Source organism: Chionomys nivalis, chromosome 9 (genome assembly GCF_950005125.1).
Source record: "Chionomys nivalis chromosome 9, mChiNiv1.1, whole genome shotgun sequence".
Taxonomy (NCBI): Eukaryota; Metazoa; Chordata; class Mammalia; order Rodentia; family Cricetidae; genus Chionomys; species Chionomys nivalis.
Window position 1 is genome coordinate 59,832,450 of NC_080094.1, and position 22,652 is coordinate 59,855,101.

General features: G+C 39.0%; 1 protein-coding gene across 1 annotated transcript; it reads left to right on the forward strand.

The window, feature by feature from the left end:
• Positions 1 to 13,978: 13,978 nt before the first annotated feature.
• Positions 13,979 to 14,209, forward strand: LOC130882052 (small nuclear ribonucleoprotein G-like). The gene has a single exon (XM_057781931.1). It carries the CDS (start codon positions 13,979 to 13,981, stop codon positions 14,207 to 14,209), a length of 231 nt encoding a protein of 76 aa, XP_057637914.1.
• The last annotated feature ends 8,443 nt before the right edge of the window (positions 14,210 to 22,652 follow it).

Sequence of the window (22,652 nt, forward strand, 5' to 3'; positions counted from 1 at the left end):
AGTTAAATTAGCTGTTTTTACAACATCTCACACAAAGGTTTACAGCCTAAACTCTTTCGTCTAACCTAGCTCTTCTTGCTGCATGTACGATTTCTTTATTGACTTTAGGTTTGGGGAGCTTTAAAACTAATACATATCAGCAAGGGTTGCCTGCTTTCTGATCATATGTTTTCTCCTGCTAATCATTCAGTTACCTGATTAGAAACAGATGCGATCTATTTGAAACGTGAACTTAAGAGCGAACTGCTGGTGATTGCTGTAATTTCGGATGGCCTGTGTATATGTCGGGGGACGCCTTAGAAGGTTTCCAAGGCTAAACTGGGGATTATATTTTATTTCTACCATTGTTTTCTTACCAAATAAGCCATTCCAACCCAAACTAACTGGCAGACAAAATAAAAAATTAGCGCCAACAAACCAAGAGTGAAAGTACATTTCAAACCAGGGCACAAGACTATGTTAGTGCAGAAACAGGGCCCTGCTGACACTGTAGGATGTAGTAGAAAAAGTAGACATCTGAGCAATTACTTACAACTTGATGCAGAAAACAACAGTTATGTAAGTATATTAACTCTTAGGAAAAGGTGGGAGAGCACAGAATAAATACTTTCTAAAGAAAACCAGTGGGTACTTGGAAAATAGTGTGTTACATTTTAATGAAGGGTTTTATTTCTTATTTACAAATGTGTATGTGCCTATGTATGCAGGCAGAAAGCAGAGGGAATTATCTGGAGTGTTATTCTCCCCCATATTCCTGTGAAATAGGGTCTCTTATTAAACATGGAGCTAGATGAGTAGCCAGCAAGCTCTGGGAATCCTTCTGTCTCTGCCATACTACAGCATTGGGGTTCGAGAAGTGTGTGCAACTAAACCTGACTGCTTACATGGGTGGTGGGATCTGACCCAAGGTCTGCTTATACAGCACATGGTCTTATCCTCTGAACCATGTTCCTAACCCCATGTAGGAGTTTCAATAGGCAGATGAAGAGGAATGTTGGGTCCACCTGGAGCAAGGCCCACACCAATATTACCGTCCATACTTTTACAGATAAGAAACTAAATGATTGAATTGAAATAGGCTCATGTTTTATTGATGTGATCTGTTGTCAATTACACAGTCCCAGCCAAAGGAGCTTGTACTGAGCAACATAGAAAACCACTTTTGTAGAACTCATGATATAAATAGCCTCAGAGACTCATTTCATTAGACAACCAAGCCAAATGAAATCTCCTTCAAGTGGGAAACCCAGGGAACCTCTTCAAATCAGAACTGGGTCTGCATGGGATTTGCTTATCACAAATAAATAACAAAACCAGATTAACAGACTTCTCTGTCTCCATTATGAATGAAAGCCATGTTTATTATGTCTGTTTCTGATGTGGGATTCCACTCTGTATGCTATGAATATGTTTTATTACCATTGGCTAATAAAGAAACTGCTTTGGCCTATGACAGAGCAGAAAAAAGTCAGGAGGAAAATCCAAGCAGAGATAGAGAGAGTAGGTGAAGTCAAGGAGATACCATGTAGCTGCCAAAGAAGATGCCAGAACCTTACTGCTAGGCCACAGCCTAATGGTGATATGCAGATTACTAGAAATGGGTTAATTTAAGATGTAAGAGCTAGTTAATAAGAAGCCTGAGCATTAAGGCCAAATTAATAACTATATTTTAATTAATATAGTTTCTGTGTGATTACTAGGTGCTGGATGGCCGAAAATGAAACAGCAGCCTCTGATTACAAAAGAGATGATGTGGGATGTCCTTCTGTGTATGTATTGCTCTTATTGGTTGATGAATAGAGCTGCTTTGGCCTATGGCAGAGCAGAATATAGCCAGGCTGGAAGAGATATAGAGAGAGAGTAGGTGGAGTCAAAAAGATGCCATGTAGCTGCCAAAAGAGACAAATGCTAGTATTTTACCAGTAGGCCACACCCTCATGGTGTTACATAGATGAATAGAAATGGGTTAGTTTAATATATAAGAGCTAGCCAGGAATACTCTTGAGCCATTGGCCAAACAGTGTTGTAATTAATATAGTTTCTGTGTGGTTATTTGGGTCTGGGCAGCCGGGAATGAAAGAGCAGTTTCCCTTTATGTGTTTCCTAACTGGGGCTATCAATAGGATGGCAATTACAAAGTCAAGATGTGGAAACCATAGTGTTAGTTTTACTAAACCGAGATATTTTACACCAGCATGACCATTTGGAGAGTTTTGTACAAAGCAATACTCATTTGAGGCAAAACAGGAGAGTCCCAAAGCTTAAATTTCTAGTTCAGCATTCAGATTAGACTCTTTCTTTGAGACTATCTGGTTTCTTCGAGCACTTCAGGCTGGAAGCAGTTGGAGAGGCGATGCTTTTGCTGTGTTATATCTGATAACAATAAGAGTGATACACTCCCAAATCTGTGGCTTCTTGGGAAAGTTTGTCAAAGTGACTGCTAAGTCCATCTGAGAGCATGCTCCTTGTTCACATGGCTCTCTCAATTACTGCAGGAAGTAGAGAGGCAGGGTCACAGCATAGAGAGGGTCCTCCCCTTTGCTTTCATCTTCACTGTCCTATTTAATCCTCTCTGCTCTGAAACCCTCTCTAACCCCAAAGGCACATGATGGCCTGTCTAGGCATGAACTGCAAGAGCTAAAACTCTGGGCTACAAAGATGGAAGATTTAAGAGCCTCTAACCTCACAAACATGGGCATTGGGTAGGGGCAGTGACAATCTGTCAGAATCTTGTTTGTGGCACCCTATCACATCACACACAGGGGCAGCAGAAATGGTTGGAAAGTCCTTCGACTCTGATTTCCTTGGTCATTAATGCCATTGATTATTTTTCTCTTTAAACATTGAGGCAGGCCTGGTGCTGGCCCCAAATACAACCGGTCAACTCACACTTCTCTAGGCCTTTTAGAAAATGCAGCTGTACCAAAACCTTAAAACTAAAACATGGCTAAGTTTAAAATGTGCACGTATTTGTTTTAAAAGAAAAAAAAAACCCTGCTAGGTAGAGGGGATATCCCAAACAAACTAAATGTTTATCTGTCTTTTATTAATTTCATTTTTTATCTTCTTGTGTACAGGCGTTTGACAGCTGTGACATTCATGGGCAATGCATTTGAAAAAGAAGACATAAATATTCAGAGACATATTAGAATGCTGTCCGATGTAAGCACCTGTCTACTTAGTGTTGACGGAAAATCATTTCCTCTGCTTTATGCATGTTACCTCCAGAGACCACAGAGGTCCTATTCTATTTAAAGAGCTGGTCCCAACATCAGCGTTTGCTCTTGCAGCTGCAGTGTATATAGCTAATTATATCTATTGAGGAACGATTTTGTTTTATACTTTCAATGATACTTAAACAATTTCGTCAATGTTCATCGCAGAAACAATTTTCCCCGAGGATGCAGAGAATGGAAGACTTCGTACAAGGCTTAAAAACAGTGTCCTGACAGCACGCCATTTCCGTTGTCACGGGGAGGAGTTTCTCAAGCAGAACTTTCCTAGAGACGTGTCAAGAGAAGACACTTGCTCAATCTCTGAGGGGCCCTATGATAAACATCACCATGTCTGCCTACAGCAGCCCCTTATTCATGTCTTCAGCGTTCTGTGTTTCAGCTGCCAGTGGTCAACTGCAGTCAGGAAACATGACGTAGAAATTTTCAGAAGTCGATAATTCATAAGGTTTACATAATGTCTACTATTAATCCTGTACTGTGGCTAACTAACTCATAAGTTAAGTTTTCATAGGCACGTGTATACAGGAAATACGAAAGGATCAGCACAGCTCAGTGCTAGCCATGGATTTAGGAATCCACTGGGGGCATTGAGGCATGTGTTCCTCTAGACAAAAGTTTTGATGTTCTAATGATATATAGTTTATGTCAGTGTAATTTTGTTAAATCAGATACATCATTTAATAAAAACATTCTCCTCTCTCTCTCTCTCTCTCTCTCTCTCTCTCTCTCTCTCTCTCTCTCTCTCTCTCTCTCTCTCTCCCCGTTAGCCATAGTAGAAAAGCCATCCGGTAACTTGGCTAGGGTGAATAAGTTACAGTGCACAAAGAAACAGAAGAAAAGAGGGAAGAAAATAGGAAAGTGAGTACAAACTTCCTAAGGACACCCAGCGTGCTGTGGGGCCCTCATGGCCTGCTTTTGATAGGGAATCTCAAAACTCCATAAAGGTACCAAGTGTGCAAGCTGGGTGTGATTAACTTAATCATCCCCTAAAGAGTAGTTTCCCTTCCTATAGTTGGTAAAAGACTGCGCTGGAAACAGATTTGCGGGGGATGGGGGGGTGGGGGGGAGTGTGTGTTAACTCCTGACTGCTCAGACACCTCCTTCAACAGAATATGGGCTCCGAATTACAAATGTACCCTATTATCAGAAATATAATGAAACAAGGGCCAAAGTGAATGAAGTCTAATATTTTTGCCTTTGACATTTCTCCCCATTCTCCTTTTACCTGACAGGAGTGTGTAATGATGTCAGCTCTGCCTGGAGAGGGGAGCCTGTTGGAGGAGAGAGCCGTCAGTCCTAAGCGCTCCGACTTCCAAAACCTGACAATGCTGCCACCTACAGGCTAAAGCTTTCAAGGCGGATTCCACCCATGACTGCCTTCCTACCCCTAACAATGAAAAGCTCAGGAGATCACGGTAGAAGAGTGGAGTCCGAAATCCAGAATCGTGCAAAGAGTTAAGTCACCAGGTGAGAGCAAAGAACAGGCCTTTTCGCTTAGCTACTTCAGTGCTGTTCCATAATTTAATTAGGATCATCACACGGCAACCAAAGCTGTCTAGAGGAATTACGAGCCCTAAGTTCAGATCACACGTGAATCCTTTTGCTCAATTAAAGCTAAGCAATTTTTAAGGGTTCTCCCCCAGCACACACACTCTTTGCAGTATATGCAAAGAGCAGCGAAGCGTGGCCTACATATTTTTCGCATTAAAATTATTACATAAGGCCTGTAGCGTTTGAAATACTATGGAAATCAAAATGTTACACTCTGACCTTGGGCATTTAAACTTCCTCATTTTGGAAACCATTGTTGCCCCGCTCTCCTTTGTTCTAAGAAAATTACTGTGGTTAGTCATAATAGCTGAATGAATAATTACTGCAGGAAGAAAGGAAGTATGTAATAGTGTAGGAATGGGTCTTGAGCCTTCGTTTTACTAAACAGAGTTTTAATTCTGTTTGAAGTCCAGGCCTTGCAACTAAAGACATTAGCCTGCTCTGCCTTCCCTACTGTACCTGTCGATAAAAGCGATTGCTTTGCTACCCAGTCTTCCTACCTTTATACGAAAAAAAAAAAGTTCTAATAATTTGATGGAGGGAAATATGCCTTCGGGAGGAGCCCGATTCAAGTTTGATGTCATTTTTATACTTTAAGCCCACTCAGCATTCACATCAGCATGCGAGTCTATGATATACATGGTGAAACATTTCTCAAACATTTGAAACCTCTTCAGTTTTCCTTTTTGATTTTCCTTCTAATTGTTCCAGAGGACAGAGAAGCTGGCGGTTTTTTTCTTAATTCCTGCTTAAAACATGTATAATCAAATACCAAAATTATAATTTTAGCAATGCCAAATTGTATCTCCTGGTACTGATTGGTCTTTGAATTACTACAATTCCCACTTGCTAGCCGAGCAGCATGAACGTGCTCACACTAATGGAATTCAAAATTAACTTTTGAATGTTTAGTGGGAAGAAACAAACACTCTTCTTTAAAATGAACACTGTAAAAAAAAAAAAAAAGAGGAAAGTATTTAAAAATCAGGCAAGGCTGCAAAGAACATTACAGTAACCTGAGCATCTCTGTAATTTGGAAGTGATTAATTTATTTGTCTATTTATTTATGTATAACACACACACACACACCCTGCATTTCATATGTATTTCTTGAAACAACTGGAATCAGAACGCACAAGAGAACTTCTAAGTTCTGTGGGAAATTCTTCGCTACTCAGAGATCAAAAAGAACATTTTACATTTTACAGTATTGCAGCCTATTTATTATTTACAATAAGAAGAAATCTGGATGTTAAGAGCATATGCACGTATTGTATTTGACTCACAGACTGTTTATTAGCTTCTTAAATGAGTGTGCAGAATACAAAAAGGATGCTATCTTTATTTTTTAAAAAAAGCTGCAAAGATTAAATCTCTTCACATTTGCAGCCAGATATTTGCAGGATCAACAACTCCTTTAAACACTAGTTGGATTTAGTCATAATAAGAATATAAATACAATAAGAGATTCCTAGGGGGGATGCAATTTTTAAAAAATTTCCATATTTGCTACAATAAATGTTATGCCTGGAAATTTTATAGCTAAGAGAAACACAGAAAATACTATACCCAGAGCCAGAAGACTGCTCCAGTACAAAGCAAGTCTGATATATTACCTTCCAAATACATTGCATGTCCCTGGTAAAGTTGTAAATTATGGTTGCAAATGAGGCCACAAACAAAATTTTGCTCGAGGCATGAATCATAAATTCAAACAATAATCATCTCCTACGTGAGGCTCAACTACTTTGTTTACTTCTTAGGCACTGTTTCCTAAACACAAAGATGAAAGTAGGTCAAGGAAATTTAGCATCTTTTTCTCATGAAGCATGTGATGAGGCTGGGTGGCACTGCCTTCTTTAAAACTGCACGAACATTTTACGTATTAAAAATCTCTTTGCACAGTGCCGGGTCCTTAAGCATACTGCCATTTTACTTCATGATGACACCGTATTACCCAAACTATATACATTTAGTGAGGAGAATAAATGATTCATAAAACTAACCTGCTAGATGGAATTCTGATGTGCTTTTGATATGGAAAGCAAAAGGTATCGGGTTGCTGTGAAATGCGACTTTCATCTTATTAGTAGATATGATTATTTACTATTCCTTTGCATAGATGAAAAACGAACTATTTCTTCCTTTTAGATAATGTTTAAAGGCTGATTCTTTTTAAAAAAAAAAAAACCTTTACAAATATGAAGCTAAGGAAAACTGGTATTTAATTAAATCTGGCCAAATGACAGAAACATTGTTTACAATGTGGATTTGTAATATTGGGATAATGACTCTTTATTTATAGGTACTGAGTATGCATAGCAGCACAATTGCTTCTCCACAAGGCTCCTCGTTGCAACACAGGTCCTGATCTTCTCAGGGATGCTTATGAACAACAATAACACAAATAATAGCCATATTGATTAAGTACTTATGGTATACTAAGAATTGTGTTTGGGGCTTCATATGGATTATCCCATTCAATTGCTATAGAAATTCTTCAAACTGGAGGCTGTATTTATATGTTCAACAGCTTATGGAACCAAGACTTAGAATCATCAAGATTCCTACCTCCTTTCCCACAAGGTTCATGTTGCCTATAGGCAAGAAACTAAGTCTTCCAAAACAGGTTCAAGGGCTATGTTCTTCTCAAAGAGAGCAATAATTTTCTTTGAAACATTATAACAGTATATGAAGTAATAAGAACACCATATCTTTGGTGTGTTTTAAGCCTAGTCAATTGAAATAAAAAAATTATGTGTATTTACATAGAATTAATGAATTGGTACAATGGTTTAGATGATGCAACATTCAAAAAGTATTTGTATCCTTGTGTATACTATTGTCTAATAGAGTTTGAATTTAGTGGTGAGTAAAAAGGACATATCACCCCTCTCATGGGTTTTGACAGTAGCAGAAAAATAAAGAAAAAATATTTTCAATTCTTCAGATAAAATAATTAATATTAAACTGAATCGAAAACAATTGAAGATGCACAAGTAAATAGTAGATGTCTCTGAGTAGGTGCATGTCATCTGAGTGCCAAAGGATGGGAAATTATTATGCCAGTGCCTAAGCAGGATGTTCTAGACAAAAGGAAAGTGTCATGAGCAAAAGACTTAACCAAAAGAAAAAGGTGACCCCGCACATGGTGTGTTCTGGGGTCCCTGGGTATGGAATGAAGGCTCTTTCTTTCCACGCTTGTCCCATCCCCCATCTAGTCTACTTCAGTCACCCATATCTCCTCCATCAAATGCCTAAGACAAAAGATAGGAATTTATTTTGTTTCTCTTGTCCTTTACACCCTCCTCTCATCAATCAACAAGAGCCATTAGCTCAGAGGCATTATCTTGAATCTGTTCACTCCTTTTTAGCCACTGTCCAGAGTATCTTAAAAATCATCCCTTGTCTGGGGGCTTCCAAACTGGCTATCAGCTCCCTCCAGCTCTATTCCCTTCATAGTAGTTAACCATCTCCTCAAAATGCAAAGCATGTCTCTTTGTACGCTGCCCAGTGCCTCTTTTAACATACTTCAGATAGCCGCATGATGAGTCACGTGTTGTCTTTCAGATTTCCTCCCAAATAACATTTTCTGAGTGAATCTGCCCTTCATGGTTCAATCTAAGGGGGAATGCTTTTAGCTCGATGTTTGTGCTCAATCTTCATTTACTGAAATCTGCCTTCTAGCAGGAATATATATACATACATATATATATATATATATATATATATATATATATATATATATATATAGCACATAGCAGGCATTCAATTAACTTGGAAAGGTTAGGGAGATATCCAGAAATCAAAGCATTCACGGAACTTTTGGTCACTGTCAATTGAGATTTTCATGCCAAATTAAATGAGAAACTTCAGGGGCATTCTGCACAAGAAGACAAAAATACCACGATGGCTGTTGCCATGTGGGGAATAAACTGAAGAGGAGCAAGAGCAGGATCAAAAAAAAAAAAAAAAAAAAAAAAAAAAAAAAAAAAAAAACAGTTTTGAGTCCAATTCAGAGATGCAAGTGAGAGATTCTTCTGGATTAGGGTAAAACAATGGTATTGCGGAGAGTAGGAAAATGGATGAATTTGTACTAAAGTTTCAGCTCAGTTTCTGAAAAGGAAAGTGATAAAAATTATCTTTAGAGTTTTGGGGGGAGAGGGACTGACATGGTAGGGAAAGCAGAGTTAAAAGAAGACAGACCTGGAAGAAGGAAAAGGAGTTCAATTGGATGCATGCAATCACCCTGAGTCATACTTAATTTTCTGGCAATCCATTTGGGTCAGTTTCATGTCTGGTATTTCTCCTTAGAGGGGCAATTCTAGGAAAGGTCGATATATCTCTTTAGCAGATATCCTGCCATGTTTAGATGGCAACAGCATGCGAAGCAAATAACAGCTCACGAAGGATGATGAACGTTCTCTCTTCGTTTGGATGCCAGTTTTCTAAAGTCGCCAAAAACAATTTTGTCAAGGAATTTCCAGCCCTAAATATAACATAAGGAAGAACGCACGGATTGATATGCCTTTTACACTGCATTTAATTGAAAGATGATGATGCTGTAGGGTTTTTTTTCCCCTCCCTTGCATTCTCACTTCGCAGTCCCTCTGCGCAATCTGCAGCACCAGGGAACTTGAGGGAGGCAAGGAGTCAAGGTTAGCTGAGCCATGGGCGGCTGTGTTAGTCACTGCTCTGAGGAAGGCTCTCCTGCACAAGCCATCCCTTGAATCTTTGTAGGACAAAGAGTGACAGTGATCTCCATGAAAGAAATAGAGCCAGGTTCCCTTCACTTCAGAAAGTACCTGGAGTGTGTCTTGGTTCTTAGATGTAACAAAATGGGTTTGTTTTTTTTTTTTTCAGAAAATCTAGTTGACTTGAACACTTGAAGCTCCTATAGATAGAAATTCGTTAATATTTTTCTTAAAAAAAAAAGAGCACTTTTTGTGATAATATACTTTTATGGCAAAGGCATCATTTATATTCAACATATATTATTCATAAGAAATAATACCTTAGTAATCTCTAATATAGTTCTGTTTGTAAAAGATCTAGACTGTACAGTGAAGATTGGATGCTAGGGGTACAAATTAGCACAACATTTTAGGGTCCTAAGACATTCACCCACAGCAAGAGTGTGTCTTGGTGAGGGCTGGAAGGTGTGCAATGGGGAGCAACCCTCCTTTGACCTTTATCTGGGGACAGGCTCTGGCTCTGCTTCTCCCCATAAAACTGAATATCCTGTCAAAGGAAAGCCTTCAGCTAGAGCACAGCACTCAACAACACACCATCTATCTATCCTCTCTCAAAGGGAAGGGGCTGCATCCTCAGTCTCTATCTGCCCCCTGCAGAGAAAGGAAAGAATTTTACTCTTCTTGCTGTCCCAGTCATTTTGAGAGTAGACAAGATGGCTTGCGAGTAAAATACATCAAACTGTAAATACAACACAGAAGGCTATACATGCTTATAAACACTGGCCTTTAAACAACTCCATTTGGCCATGTGGCTTCCTAAATGTGTAGATCTCACCCCTTTTCCCTCCTGTGAGATGGGCAAACTAAAGTGATCCCTGTTGCGGTTTTGCTTTGAAGTATTGGCAGTTCCTTTAAAAAAGGATCCTTTACCCTAGAGCAGTATATGATCTGTGACCCCAAACCAAAGAAACTAAAACTAACTTCTACTGATAATAAACCAGTTTTTTAGTTTTTCAAAACGTTACTAGAGTAGTCTAGAACACCATGTTAATGTCTTTAATCTCTTCCAAGAAAGATGATGTGATTGCCAAAACATTATGCTCTCATAAATAAATAAATAAATAAATAAATAAATAAATAAATATATTGAAACCACTCAAGTTATTATAAAGTTGAAGATGATAATAAACTCTATGACTGAGTAACCCAACAGAACCTCCTAATAGCCCTGATGTCATCTACCCACAAGAATATATTTGAAGAGATGTAACTGTTCCAAATTATTCTGCACTATTATCATTTAGATGCCATTTGTATTCAACTCAGCTGCCATTTGCCTCTGAAAAGATGTACCCAATGTGTACTGACTGAGATCTCATTTGATGAAGCCAAGGTTTGTATAGACTGTTTGTAAGTTCTTCAACGTGGGCAGTAGCGAGGCAAGGTGCAAACCAAGACACAACAAGAGAGAACACTAACATTTAATAAATATTTCTTCTAGTTTTAGCAAACCATATGTGAAAAGTGTAACCACACAAATCCACATCACTTGTGAGTAGAATGGAGGAACACAAATTAAGAATCAGAACGGGAGTCCTGAAGCACACAGGCATGGTGAGCATGTTGGGTATTTTCTCTGCCTCTCTTGATGTCAGGGATAACCTCCATCCAGCTTCCTTCTAGTTTCCCTTGGGCTCCATGCATCCACCTTTCCCCTTTAAATCCAAATCTGAAACAATTCTGGAGTTGTGTTGCTATTTACATTGTACACAGGAGATGGTGAGGGAAAGAATGTCCAACCAGCTAGTGGGGCAGGTTTGAAGACATAGCACATTAGCAGTCAGGGAACCATAGGGTTCTCAGTCAACAACGCAGTCAAAACACAGACAAAATGACCCTAGCTTCCTTGGGTGGTGGTGGTGGTGTGTGTGTGTGTGTGTGTGTGTGTGTGTGTGTGTTGTTTAGTTTGTTAAGAAAACTCTTAGCAATAACAAATCTACGTGCATTTCTACTTCTTACCTGAGCCACTTTTCTGCCCATAAATATGGACTGCTTTCTAAGGCAACATGTATACATGTTATAATAAATTAGAATCTTTAAACATGGACAAAATCAATCCTTTTTGTTCTTAGACCTTTTTCAAGATAAGCCAAGCATCCAAGAAATTAGATTCATGAGTTAAGAATAATAAGAACATTGCAATCACCTACTAAGAGAATACAAATTGGCTAAAAAGAGAGCAATAGAGACGGAATGAAGGAAGCAGACAGGACAACAAAACCAACCAAAAACTTTGTCTCAACTACTAGAGACAAGGCACTATTTCTGTAAGAGATTTAGAGATATATGAAGTATTGCTGCTGTTCTGAAGAAATGGAAAATATCATTAAAGACTCTATTGGAGACAAAATCAGCTATTATATTCTAAAGCAACACAATCCAGAAAGAAGAAAGGATAGATTTGTTAATTCTCATTATTATGTGATATTAGAACAGTACTCCTGGCAATCATTCCGGAGAGATGACCCTGAGGAACCTCTTGAATTCACTGATTCTAGTCTTCCCGGAAGATAAGGTGGGGACAGTGCTAATAATCTTGGCACAATGTCATTATGTGAATTAAATTAGTTATTAAAATCTAAAATGAGGTCAGATGAAAAACTCACCTGGGAAGACTTGTAACTATGATGTGCAGTGAAAGTTCAAATTTTTTATCTTGAAGACCTTTTGTTGTCTTTATCTGGTTAACACAGACCCCAGAAAATTCAAGGATGGTGACTGACTGTGTAGAGTGCTCAAGACATTAAAATGGAACTGAGTGATTTAAAAGTAACTTATAAAATCAAGAAAATGAAAGCATAAAGCAACTAACTAGTCTTTCACCTACATTGCTAAAATGCTTCTAAATGTATAGAAATATTTTCACTGAGAATCCAGCCTAGCTCTTGACAGCCCACAGCAACAGCAGGGACTTTCTGTACAGAAGTCGTTCTAAGGCAAGGGCTTGACAGCCTGTCGTGTCACCGTGGCAATCAACAATGTTTACTAAAGCATCTCTATGCCTTCCCAATGCCATGGTATTACCAAGTGCCTAGAAGACTTTGCACTTAACACAAATCACATGGTTCCTTTTTCCTCCCCACCCCGCCCCATTCTTCTCTAATTTAACAACCGCTCTCCATGCCTTGTAACAGCCTGAGGTCTGGAGGCCTGGCTCATGTAAGGAGTCACACTGCTGGTTCTGTAGAGTCTCCAGGGTTTTTGCAGTAGCAAGATTTACATTTTCATTACTAAAACTCTCCAACCAGATAATGTCACTCCGTGCAATGTCATGCAGACCCTCTGAGTCTTCCAAATGCTTGGCATCAGATCCGCGCAAGCCTGTTCTCATTAAACAGTTCCCTTTGCTTGCCTTGTACGGAGCAGCTTGCTAACCCACAGCTTCACCTTAGTTTGCCTCGTGACCCATTTCTTCAGGATTTTCCTTTGGCAGCCAGATTCTGGGGGAGTCTGAGTATTAGAATCCCTGGGTGGTTCCCGATGCACCTGTTCCATTCTTCACGGAGTCATTAGAATTTGGCAGAGAGAAATGACAGCAGGTAAGAACTGAGTTTCTAAAAGAGAGACTCAGCATGACAGTTTTTTCCTAAAGTGCAGTGGAGTGCATCCTGGAACGGGAAACTTAGCCACAACCAACCGTCTTTTAGTTTTATAATTTGGGGCTCTCAGTAGCTGTCCTAGGATTTCTCCCTCTAGTCTTAATGCTTCAGGCAAATTCTGAATAATGAATGGGAGGAGCTGGGGTAGAGGGCTGCTGGAGAGAAAGTGCCTGAGTCCTGTACTAGGAAATGAAAATAAAAAGGCCTCTGCAGTCTGTATTGAATACAGATGTACTCAAGACAGCAACTCCATTCTATAATGTTGCCAAAAACACACCAGCTACATATGGCTGCCTTGTCGGATGGAGAATGGTGATGGGACTATTTAATAAGCATCATTTATTATTGACAACAGAGTCATAAACTGACCATTGTTCTGGATGAACCTCTCACCACAGCAATTAATGTGCACCTACTATGGGAAGGGCCTGGGTTAAGGTCCACTCGCTCTTTCTCACCGTCCTCTCAGTTCTTAAGTCAGGATAACATTAGTTCTAGGGTGTTAGATTGTATTATCTTGGTACTGGGACCAAATGTCTAACAGATTAAGGCAAGAACGGAAGGGTTTAAGTTTGAGGGTGTATTCCATCACGGCAGGTAAGTCATAGTGACAGTAAGGCACAGCCGTTTGTTCACCAGCAGAAAGAAAGCACTGAACACCATTACTGTCTGTTGTCTACTTTTTATTCAGTCTGGGACTCCAATGAAGTAAATCCAAAGCAATTTTAAAGATGACAGAATGTACCTCTATAAACATACACATATATATAACCCTACCACAAAACTACAATCCTTAGCCCGCTCCTTTCTGTCATGCCAAGCCCGCTGAAGAGCCATCATGAGCAAGGTCCACCCTCCCGAACTGAAGAAATTTATGGACAAGAAGTTATCATTGAAGTTAAATGGTGACAGACATTTACAAGGAATACTTCGGGGCTTTGATCCCTTTATGAATCTTGTCATTGATGAGTGTGTGGAGATGGCAACTAGTGGGCAACAGAATAACATCGACATGGTAGTCATACGAGGAAACAGCATCATCACGTTAGAAGCCTTGGAAGGAGTCTAAACAATGGCTGTTCAGCAGAGGAGTCCACATACTTCCCCGAAGGACTGTTTGATTTGGGTGTAGAATTGGGTCATGTACATTTTCATTAAAAAACAAAAAAGAAAAACAAAAACTTTTTGCTAAATAAACTTTTGTGATACTCAGAAAAAAAAAACTACAGTGCTTAAGACAGTATTGCTTGTACAATAATAATTTAAAATATCCCTAAAAAACAGAGCTCAGAAACATGGCTATAGGCATTGGACATTGGCACATCTGCCAATAGTGACAGAGCAGTGAATGGGCAAAGATGGTCTTCAAAGCCAACAGGAGATCAACGCTGAAAGACCTAACCTTCATCTTCCTCTTCCTCTTGCATACTAAACTTAATTTGAGGTAGGTCTGAATCCACGAGAGAAAACAAACATCTGAAAGACGGCAAAGGAGGTTTCTTCAGGAACTTGGAATAAGACAAAAATTTGAAGCAGAAAACCAATGTACGGGAAATAATTTATGGCTTTGAAGATATTAAAATTAGAAACAGATTTTTATGGTGGCGCACGCCTTTAATCCCAGCACTCGGGAGGCAGAGGCAGGCGGATCTCTGTGAGTTCGAGACCAGCCTGGTCTACAAGAGCTAGTTCCAGGACAGGCTCCAAAACCACAGAGAAACCCTGTCTCGAAAAACCAAAAAAAAAAAAAAAAAAAAAAAAAAAAAAAAAAAAAAAAAAAAGAAACAGATTTTTATCAGAAAGAGTAGTAAGAAAATAAGAAAGCAAGACAGACTGAGAAAAACATGCATAACACATATCCAATGCATTCATTCAGAATGTAAATTTTTATATATCAATAATATTAGGAATTTGTAACAACAGAAAAATAGGAAAAGCCTGAGATGACTTTCCACAGGAGGCTATCCACAGAGAAATTCATCACATGAGAAAGAATTCCCTTCCCTGATAATGAGAACAATGTAAAGTAATAATAGCAATAATGATAACAACAATAATAAAGTACAGTACATTGTATCTTCTTGTGATGGGAAGAATATGAAGAGAGTTCTGGAGCCATTTTTATAAGGACACTAATCCTAATCATAAGGGTTCCACTCCCAGGTCTTAATCACCTCCCAGAGGCCCCACACCTAATCCCATCACATTGGCAGTTAGGATTTCAACATGTGAGTTCTAGGGAAACACAAACTTTTAGTGCATGATGCATGGCTACTTTAAAAGGCTCAGAGGATACAAGCAGAAGGATATGTGAAGGTGAACTTATCAACATAAATGAAGGAAGTGGTTTTGACAAAAAGGATGAAGATGTCCCGGAGGAAGCCAACAAACAACTTCACATTACAAAATCTCAGAGATATTTTGTGACATTGCAAGCTTGAAGGATAAAATGTTGGAAGCAGATCAAAACTTAAAAAGGGGTATGACAATATGCCAATGCAAAAGAAAGATCCCCCACTCTCGGTGGCAAATTATACAAGAAGAAAAACACTGTTAAAATTACTTTTGCAACTTAAGAGGAAAAAAAAGAAAAAAAGAAAAAACCCAATGTGCTTTAATTTTGAATGTCTCACATAGACATGACATTTTTTTTTATTTTACCATATGTTTGTAACTGACAGTAAGATGACTTTTACTCTTTTGATAAAAATTTCTCTAAATCACTAACCGTCAGTAATTTTTTTCCCAATATTTTTAAGATTGCTTCTCAAGGCTTCACCTTGGATGGGTATTTTAAAATTCCCACACCTCTAGGCATAGCTGCAGAGTCTCTTCTCCATTCTTAATAGTCTGTATTACAGGCAAGCTTTCCCTAATGCCAACAACTTAAAATACTTGTCTATTTGCCTAGCGATGTCTCTGGCATACATCATTAGCTTAAATTCTTTACGCCATTCCTCTCCACTCCACGACTTTGATCATGATGGTCTTACCTCTGACGCCTCCCACCTTGCATCTTTAAGGTACATGCCTTCCTCCAGGAAGAAATCCCGGGCTCCCGAGATTAAGGCCATCTTTCTCTAAAATGTCTGTTTTCTAGAACAAGTAGTAAATACTCATTTTTAATGAGCAACCATCACATATCAAACCCTTTCTGTAAAACCATATGTGTTTGGTTTTGATTTTACATTTGTTTGTGAAAAATAAGGACTTTCATGCCTAAAACGAGAGACAGTTAAACACATGTACATAACAATGAGGACAAATAGACAAAGGGAGGGGAAATGAACTTGTGGTTTATTTTTAATAAATATGAAAATCCTATGACAAGAATTTTCTAGAAAGCAGTCGGCTCACATTACGGCTTTTATCTGAGTATTTATAGGCTGCTGATTGTTAAGAACAAAGCCTATGTGAACTTTATTCCTCAGTGTATGAGGAGAAGACAGAATCGTGCACTCGGGAATTTTCCCAGCCACTCCGACAACCTCCCAATTGCTGTGCTCTATTGCACTTTTATACTTTGACCATGAATAAATAGTTACTTGGGTCTGAAGTTTCTCGAACCAGCAGCTCTTTGTTGAAGACCTCACAAGACTTTTAATAAAGACAACTGAAAAGCAATTGATTTTCCCCCCTGGTTGGAATATGTATTCAAAAGATTGGTAAACAACATCTCTCATGCTCTCCCTTAAGAATGAATGCTTTGATTTTTTTACTTTGAAGAAAAAATACACATAAGTCAATATATTTTATAATAACCACATACAGGACTTTCTGGAACGGGGATACAATATAACTACTTATAGATCTTTATGTAAGACACTTGCCTAAGTGCGTAGCGATCTCAAACATCTTGACAGAATCTGTGTTGGTTTTTGTGGTTCGTAGGTCCTCAGTGGAGAAGTCTCTAAGCTGAGCTCAGAGCCTCTAGTGTGGTTTGCTTTCTGTTGTCTGGAGCAGAACACATCATGTTCTGCTCATGTCTCCATTCTATGTGATTTACTTGAATTTAGTTTGTTACATATACTTGGATCCTATTCTGTCCACATCACACACAGCATGTCACATGGTTTTCCATCTATGACCCTGCACCTATCAATGGTCATTTTCTTTGTAACACTGTCCCTTTGGCCATTGATGATGAGACCAAGAGTGTATAACACTTCAAACTCAGTCCAATCGCCTTCCTTCTCTTAAGAATGGTCTCTGAGATGGAGACCTGGAAGTGGAAAAGGGAGTTTCAGCTTGCCATGCAGAGAGAGGAAGGAAAGGAAGAGAGAGAAAATGAGAGAGAGAGAGAGAGAGAGAGAGAGAGAGAGAGAGAGAGAGAGAGAGAGAGAGCACAACAGAGATACAGAGGAATTTTCTAGTTTCTTGCTTTAACCCCTTTATAACTTCCCTTCCCAGGGTACCATCAGATGGCCTTTTTGTTCTTCCAACAATTTCGTCTTGCTTTTTTGAGCTCACTAGGTTTGTTTGCTCTTACTTCCTCACTATGATTCCCAATAAAACCAAATAATCTGCTAATACAGCTATCCAGAGACTTCATCCCTGGAATGAAAATAATGGTACCATTATCATTATAAATCCCAATAGCACAAAGACAGAGTGATAGCTGTCCTTTCAAAGTTGAAGTCAATGGCAGTGAGATTGCTTAGCAGGAAGGGCAATTGCTTCCAACCTGAAGACCAGGGGTAGATCCCTGGAACATGCATAGCAGGAGGAGAGAACCCACTCCTGCAATGTTGTTCTCTGACCTCCGTACACACACAAGCGTACACAAACAACTCCCTTCACACAAATACACTCATGCAAATAAATGCATGTTTCTAAAAGCCCCTAAAGTCAGCACTGATTGTTAACTATTTTTACATATATGGAAATATACAGGTTCTTCCTGTGAAGGCTTTGGTTGTCTGTTCCCCTCTGTCTTTGTAGGCTTACACAGTTAATCTGCTAGGTACACATTGATCTTCTACAATGCAAAAGTGTATAAGCCTTCCACACAATGATCATGTCTTTCAGACCTGACAGGAACTCTCCACCTGTGTGGGATATGCGGTCTCAAAGACCTCAGTAGATATTTTATAGGAGACAGTTTCAAACATCTTAACAGAGTCTGGGTTGGTTTCCCTGGTGCCAGAGGCCCTTAGTGAAGGAGATGTCTCTAACCCAACCACTGACCATAATGGCACCTGTTAGCTTCCTGCCTCCTATTATTTACCTGTAGAAACATCTAGCTATTGACATTTCTAAAACAAATATTTTCCAAAATGCACTTTCTAGCCTCTCACAGGGAATTTTTATTTTCTTCATTCAATTTCTTCTGGGTTTTTAAACCTTCTTTTCATTATGCCTGATATGGAAATAGAATATGTAAATTAACTCCAAAATTTGGGGAGTTGAAAAAAAATGGAGCCCAAGGGACTAAGAGAGAGGCAGTTTTCTAAATGTAGGAGAATATGCAGCCCATTATTTTGTGATATCATCACCAATGAACTCTTATTTAAACACTTACTTAACTTATGAGAAATAATATGATTGCAATTAAAAAAATCAAAGACAAAGTGAACCATCCTGCTTTACTGGAAATATGAACAATAGAACTTTTTATAAACAAATGTAATATTTGTACTGATCTTTGACAAAGTTCTTTTATGCTCCAAATTTTAAAGGCATTTAAGCTTCAAATTTTTACATATGACTACAACATAATTCAGTGCAACACCATAAATAGTCAATCAGCGGTTGACTGACTAAAGAACAATGAGCTTCCACTGTCAAGACTAATAATTTTGTGCTTTTAATTATGTTCTGTCTGTTTTTAAATCTTCTTTCCCTACTTTAAATTAACATGTCTTTGATTTTTGTTTACATGCTTAGGCAAATAGCACATTCCACAGTAGGACTCAGTGTTTACAGACCTAGTTTACTTTTAAGAAACAATATTATTTTAACAAAAAAAATAATGTAAAAAGAGCCCAAAATAATACATCGTCAGGATATGTGTCCATTAGAAGCTATCTATACATAAGATAAACTATGTATTATAAATAAACTAATATGTGCTAAATTAATATCTATTCTTCATATTAGTTGTTAGATTATATTAAATATAATCATCATTTATATAAAGAATGTTTAGTGTGAGAAGCTGAATTTTAAAGAAAGCACAAATAGACAGTCATGTTTTCAAGCCTTTGGTCTGTAATGCAAATTAAAATAGCAACATTATCACAGTAACTCAAAAGTGAAAATGCAAATGTCCATTATCTGATGAAAAATGTGATGTGTCCCTACAATGGAACACTATTCAGGCATAGAACTTGAAAATGCTGCTCCCAGCTACTGTATGCATGAGCTGTCAACTGTTAGAAGACTGTTGAGATCGAAATATGAACTTAGTAAAGCTTACAACTGATGAACTGAAACAGTCCTCTCATTGCTGATATCAGTGCAGTGCTAACCACTGAGCCACGATCATCATGTGATTGTTGTGTAACCAGTGCTAGCACTCTTGTTAGGCTTCCCCGGATCTTCTTTGTGTCCTGAAGGCAAGTGAGCACAATCAGGACTTTTTGTGGTGGTTAACAAAATGGTTCACCTTACAGGCCAGGGACTTGATAACACCAGCCTTCATTTCGTGTCCTGCCCAGACAGAGACTTCTAGCTCCACGGTGGCCTCAGCGAATCAATTCTCCAGGCCTTGGAGCACAGGTATGATTTGCTGAAATTTATCTATCAGTCCCAGGCAATGTCAGCTTTCCATAATGGATGCTTTCAGTGTTAAGTACCTAAGCAGCAATTTCCCTCCGAGCACTGCAATGTGATAAAGTAGTAGAAGTTCACTCTTCAAGTGAAAGGCACTGCCTGGACTGTAGGAAAACAGAATGGGAAGAATTTCTTGGGGCCATTTGTCCTAGTAATTGAGTAACCGATAACGATGGACAGTATTCCTCAATAGCAGTGTGCTACTGGAAGGACCTGGCTCCTATTTCCTTCTTCTTACACTTTGTATAAATGGGATGTTGGTAAGAGATGCACTTCTCCATTAAATGGACAGATTTGACCTCCCAACCAAGAGCAACAGCTGCACAGCACATACAAACAATGAAGAGATCTGTTCATACTGCTTTCTAGAACTTGCAAGGCTCTTTAAGGATGAAAAGAATCTTTCCACATTCTATCTTAAGGCAGAGGCCAGTTTGACTTTACAGACAAGGCTTCCATCCACCAAACACTGATGGGAAACACCTCCAGACAACTTCCCAAGTATTTCTCAGACTTTGTAAAGTTAAACACTGCAATGGGAAACTGTAAGGCATCTCTAAAGAATATGGCCACCGCCTGAGGAAATTTTTTTTTACCAGGGACTCCTTGCATGTTAAGCATGCATTTTGCACATTTGCATAGGTTCATCAGCCTTGTTCATCAGAAGAACATAAGTCCAAAGTTTATAATTTTGAATAGGTCATCCAAAAATCTAAATCTACAGCTTAGTTAGAAGAGTTGTACAGAAGAGAAAAGCATCCTTTCCCTGGGTAATGGATTCCGGCCTCCATTCCTCTTTTTGTTGCTATCTCTGGCCCCAGCATGCAACGTTTTTTTAAGTATTCCAAAATGTCAATACACAAAGGAAACCTGAAGCAACCCCCTGCTATCACAGAATCTTGCTTTATAAAGCGAGAAACACTGACATGTAAGGAAACCTTATTCCCTCTTTCCCCTCCTCTCTGAACATGATTTGCTCCCCCTCCCTCTTCATATATAAATAAACAGAACGTGTCTGTGTAGTTGGTGCTTTCTCTCCTTTGGTCTTCATAATCAAGGGCTATTACAGCAATAGATCTTATCTGTGGAATGGCAGTCCCTCTGCACCTTCAGTTCAGGTTTTTGTTTATGCTTGGCTGCCATTGTGGCTGTTCCTGATAGTTTTAGGTCAGCCATGACAGACTGTGGGTGACACTGAATAAACAATCTGGGAGTCTGGGACCAGCCAGGAAGGACTGGTACTGGGGCTCACAGTTTGATTTTCCTTGATTAATCACCCCTTATATTTAGAAGAACTTATTGTGTACAGTACCTGCTTGTCTGGCTTAGCAAATTACACCATCAACAGGCAAGGACTTAGCAAACCTCATAAACAAAGGGAAACCCGGAAGACAGGCGCAGTTTACTCAAGTGCACAGTGAAGCTGCTGGCTTCAGGAGCATGAGCAGGGCTGTTTATTTATTCTTTGAAAGAGCTCATAGCTCTTTCTTCTGTGGCTTGTTATCCTGCTCTGACCTGAGTCACCTTGTCAAGCCACCTCCCAGGTCACCCAGATCTCCGCAAGCAGCAGCCTAATCATTTTGAATGATAAGGAGGGCCCAATCTGGGCTCATAGAAACAATGTGGTGTGTGCGTGCATGTGTGTGTGTGCGTGTGTGTGTGTGTTTTACAGCTACCATGCTTGACAAGCAAGCTACTGCGCAGGCCCATGCTTTCATAGATGCTTTTGCTCTGTATCTCAGTTTACCATCATCCCCCAGTTCCCACCGTGTACCAGGTGCCACCGTACTCATGATAGAATTACCATTGTTTGTCATTTTCCTCAAATGACCCTCCCTACTTGAACAAAGACTTCTAAATTGTGTAGCTAGCTATAAACATGTGTGAAGAAAACAATTTATTTTTTGAAACCGACATGATGCCAAAAAATATTATCAGGAACCTTGAAATTTTTTTCAGTACAAATGCAGTATAATAAGATTCTAGAGGTTTTTCTCATCTTCCAATAACAAAGGAATTAGAATAAAATGAACTCTATTAATTGTAAAAAGTACCAAATCCATTAGCAGAATTCATGAACAAATACTGCAAGAACCCTTCACCAGTTCACACAGAGATAAGCACCATTAAAACATGATGTATTTTATATAGCAATCAGCTTTTTCAAATCGAGGCTAATGCTCTATTTTGGTAAGACTGTGTCGAATTGGGTGTGCGTTCACCTGCCTGATGCCAAAGGGAATAAGAGTGGCCTAATCTTCGTGTAGAGTAAGAAAAATCCCCCTGGCCAGAAGGACCACCAGATTCTAAGGCAGCTCTTCTCACGTTTAATTTGTGTAAGAATCACCTGGAGGTCTTTCTAAAATAAGATTTCGGTTTAAAAAGTCCAGGTGGGGATGGGCTCACCATTTGTAACTAATTTGGAGGCAATGAAGGGACCATCTGAACCATACTACGTTGCAATGTTAGGACTTGCCTTGGTGCTAGAAGTTGGTAGTGAGAGTTTATAAACATCAGACAAGTGAGAGGAGAGAGAGAAAGAGGGGGGGGGGAGAAAGAGACATTGGAGTTTCAGAGAGAGATTATAGTCCATGCATTAGAGGAGAAGCCATATGAAATTGCTGATAACAATAGTTTTTCACTTTCACCCTAAATATATACCTGTGTCACATAGTTGAGGAGCATTTTCATGAAGATGACAATCACCTGGAGGTAGATGAGATTAACAGCTAAGCATG

Excerpts from the sequence above, each read along its gene's own strand:
- LOC130882052 (XM_057781931.1), top strand. The coding sequence starts at position 13,979 with ATGAGCAAGGTCCACCCTCCCGAACTGAAGAAATTTATGGACAAGAAG.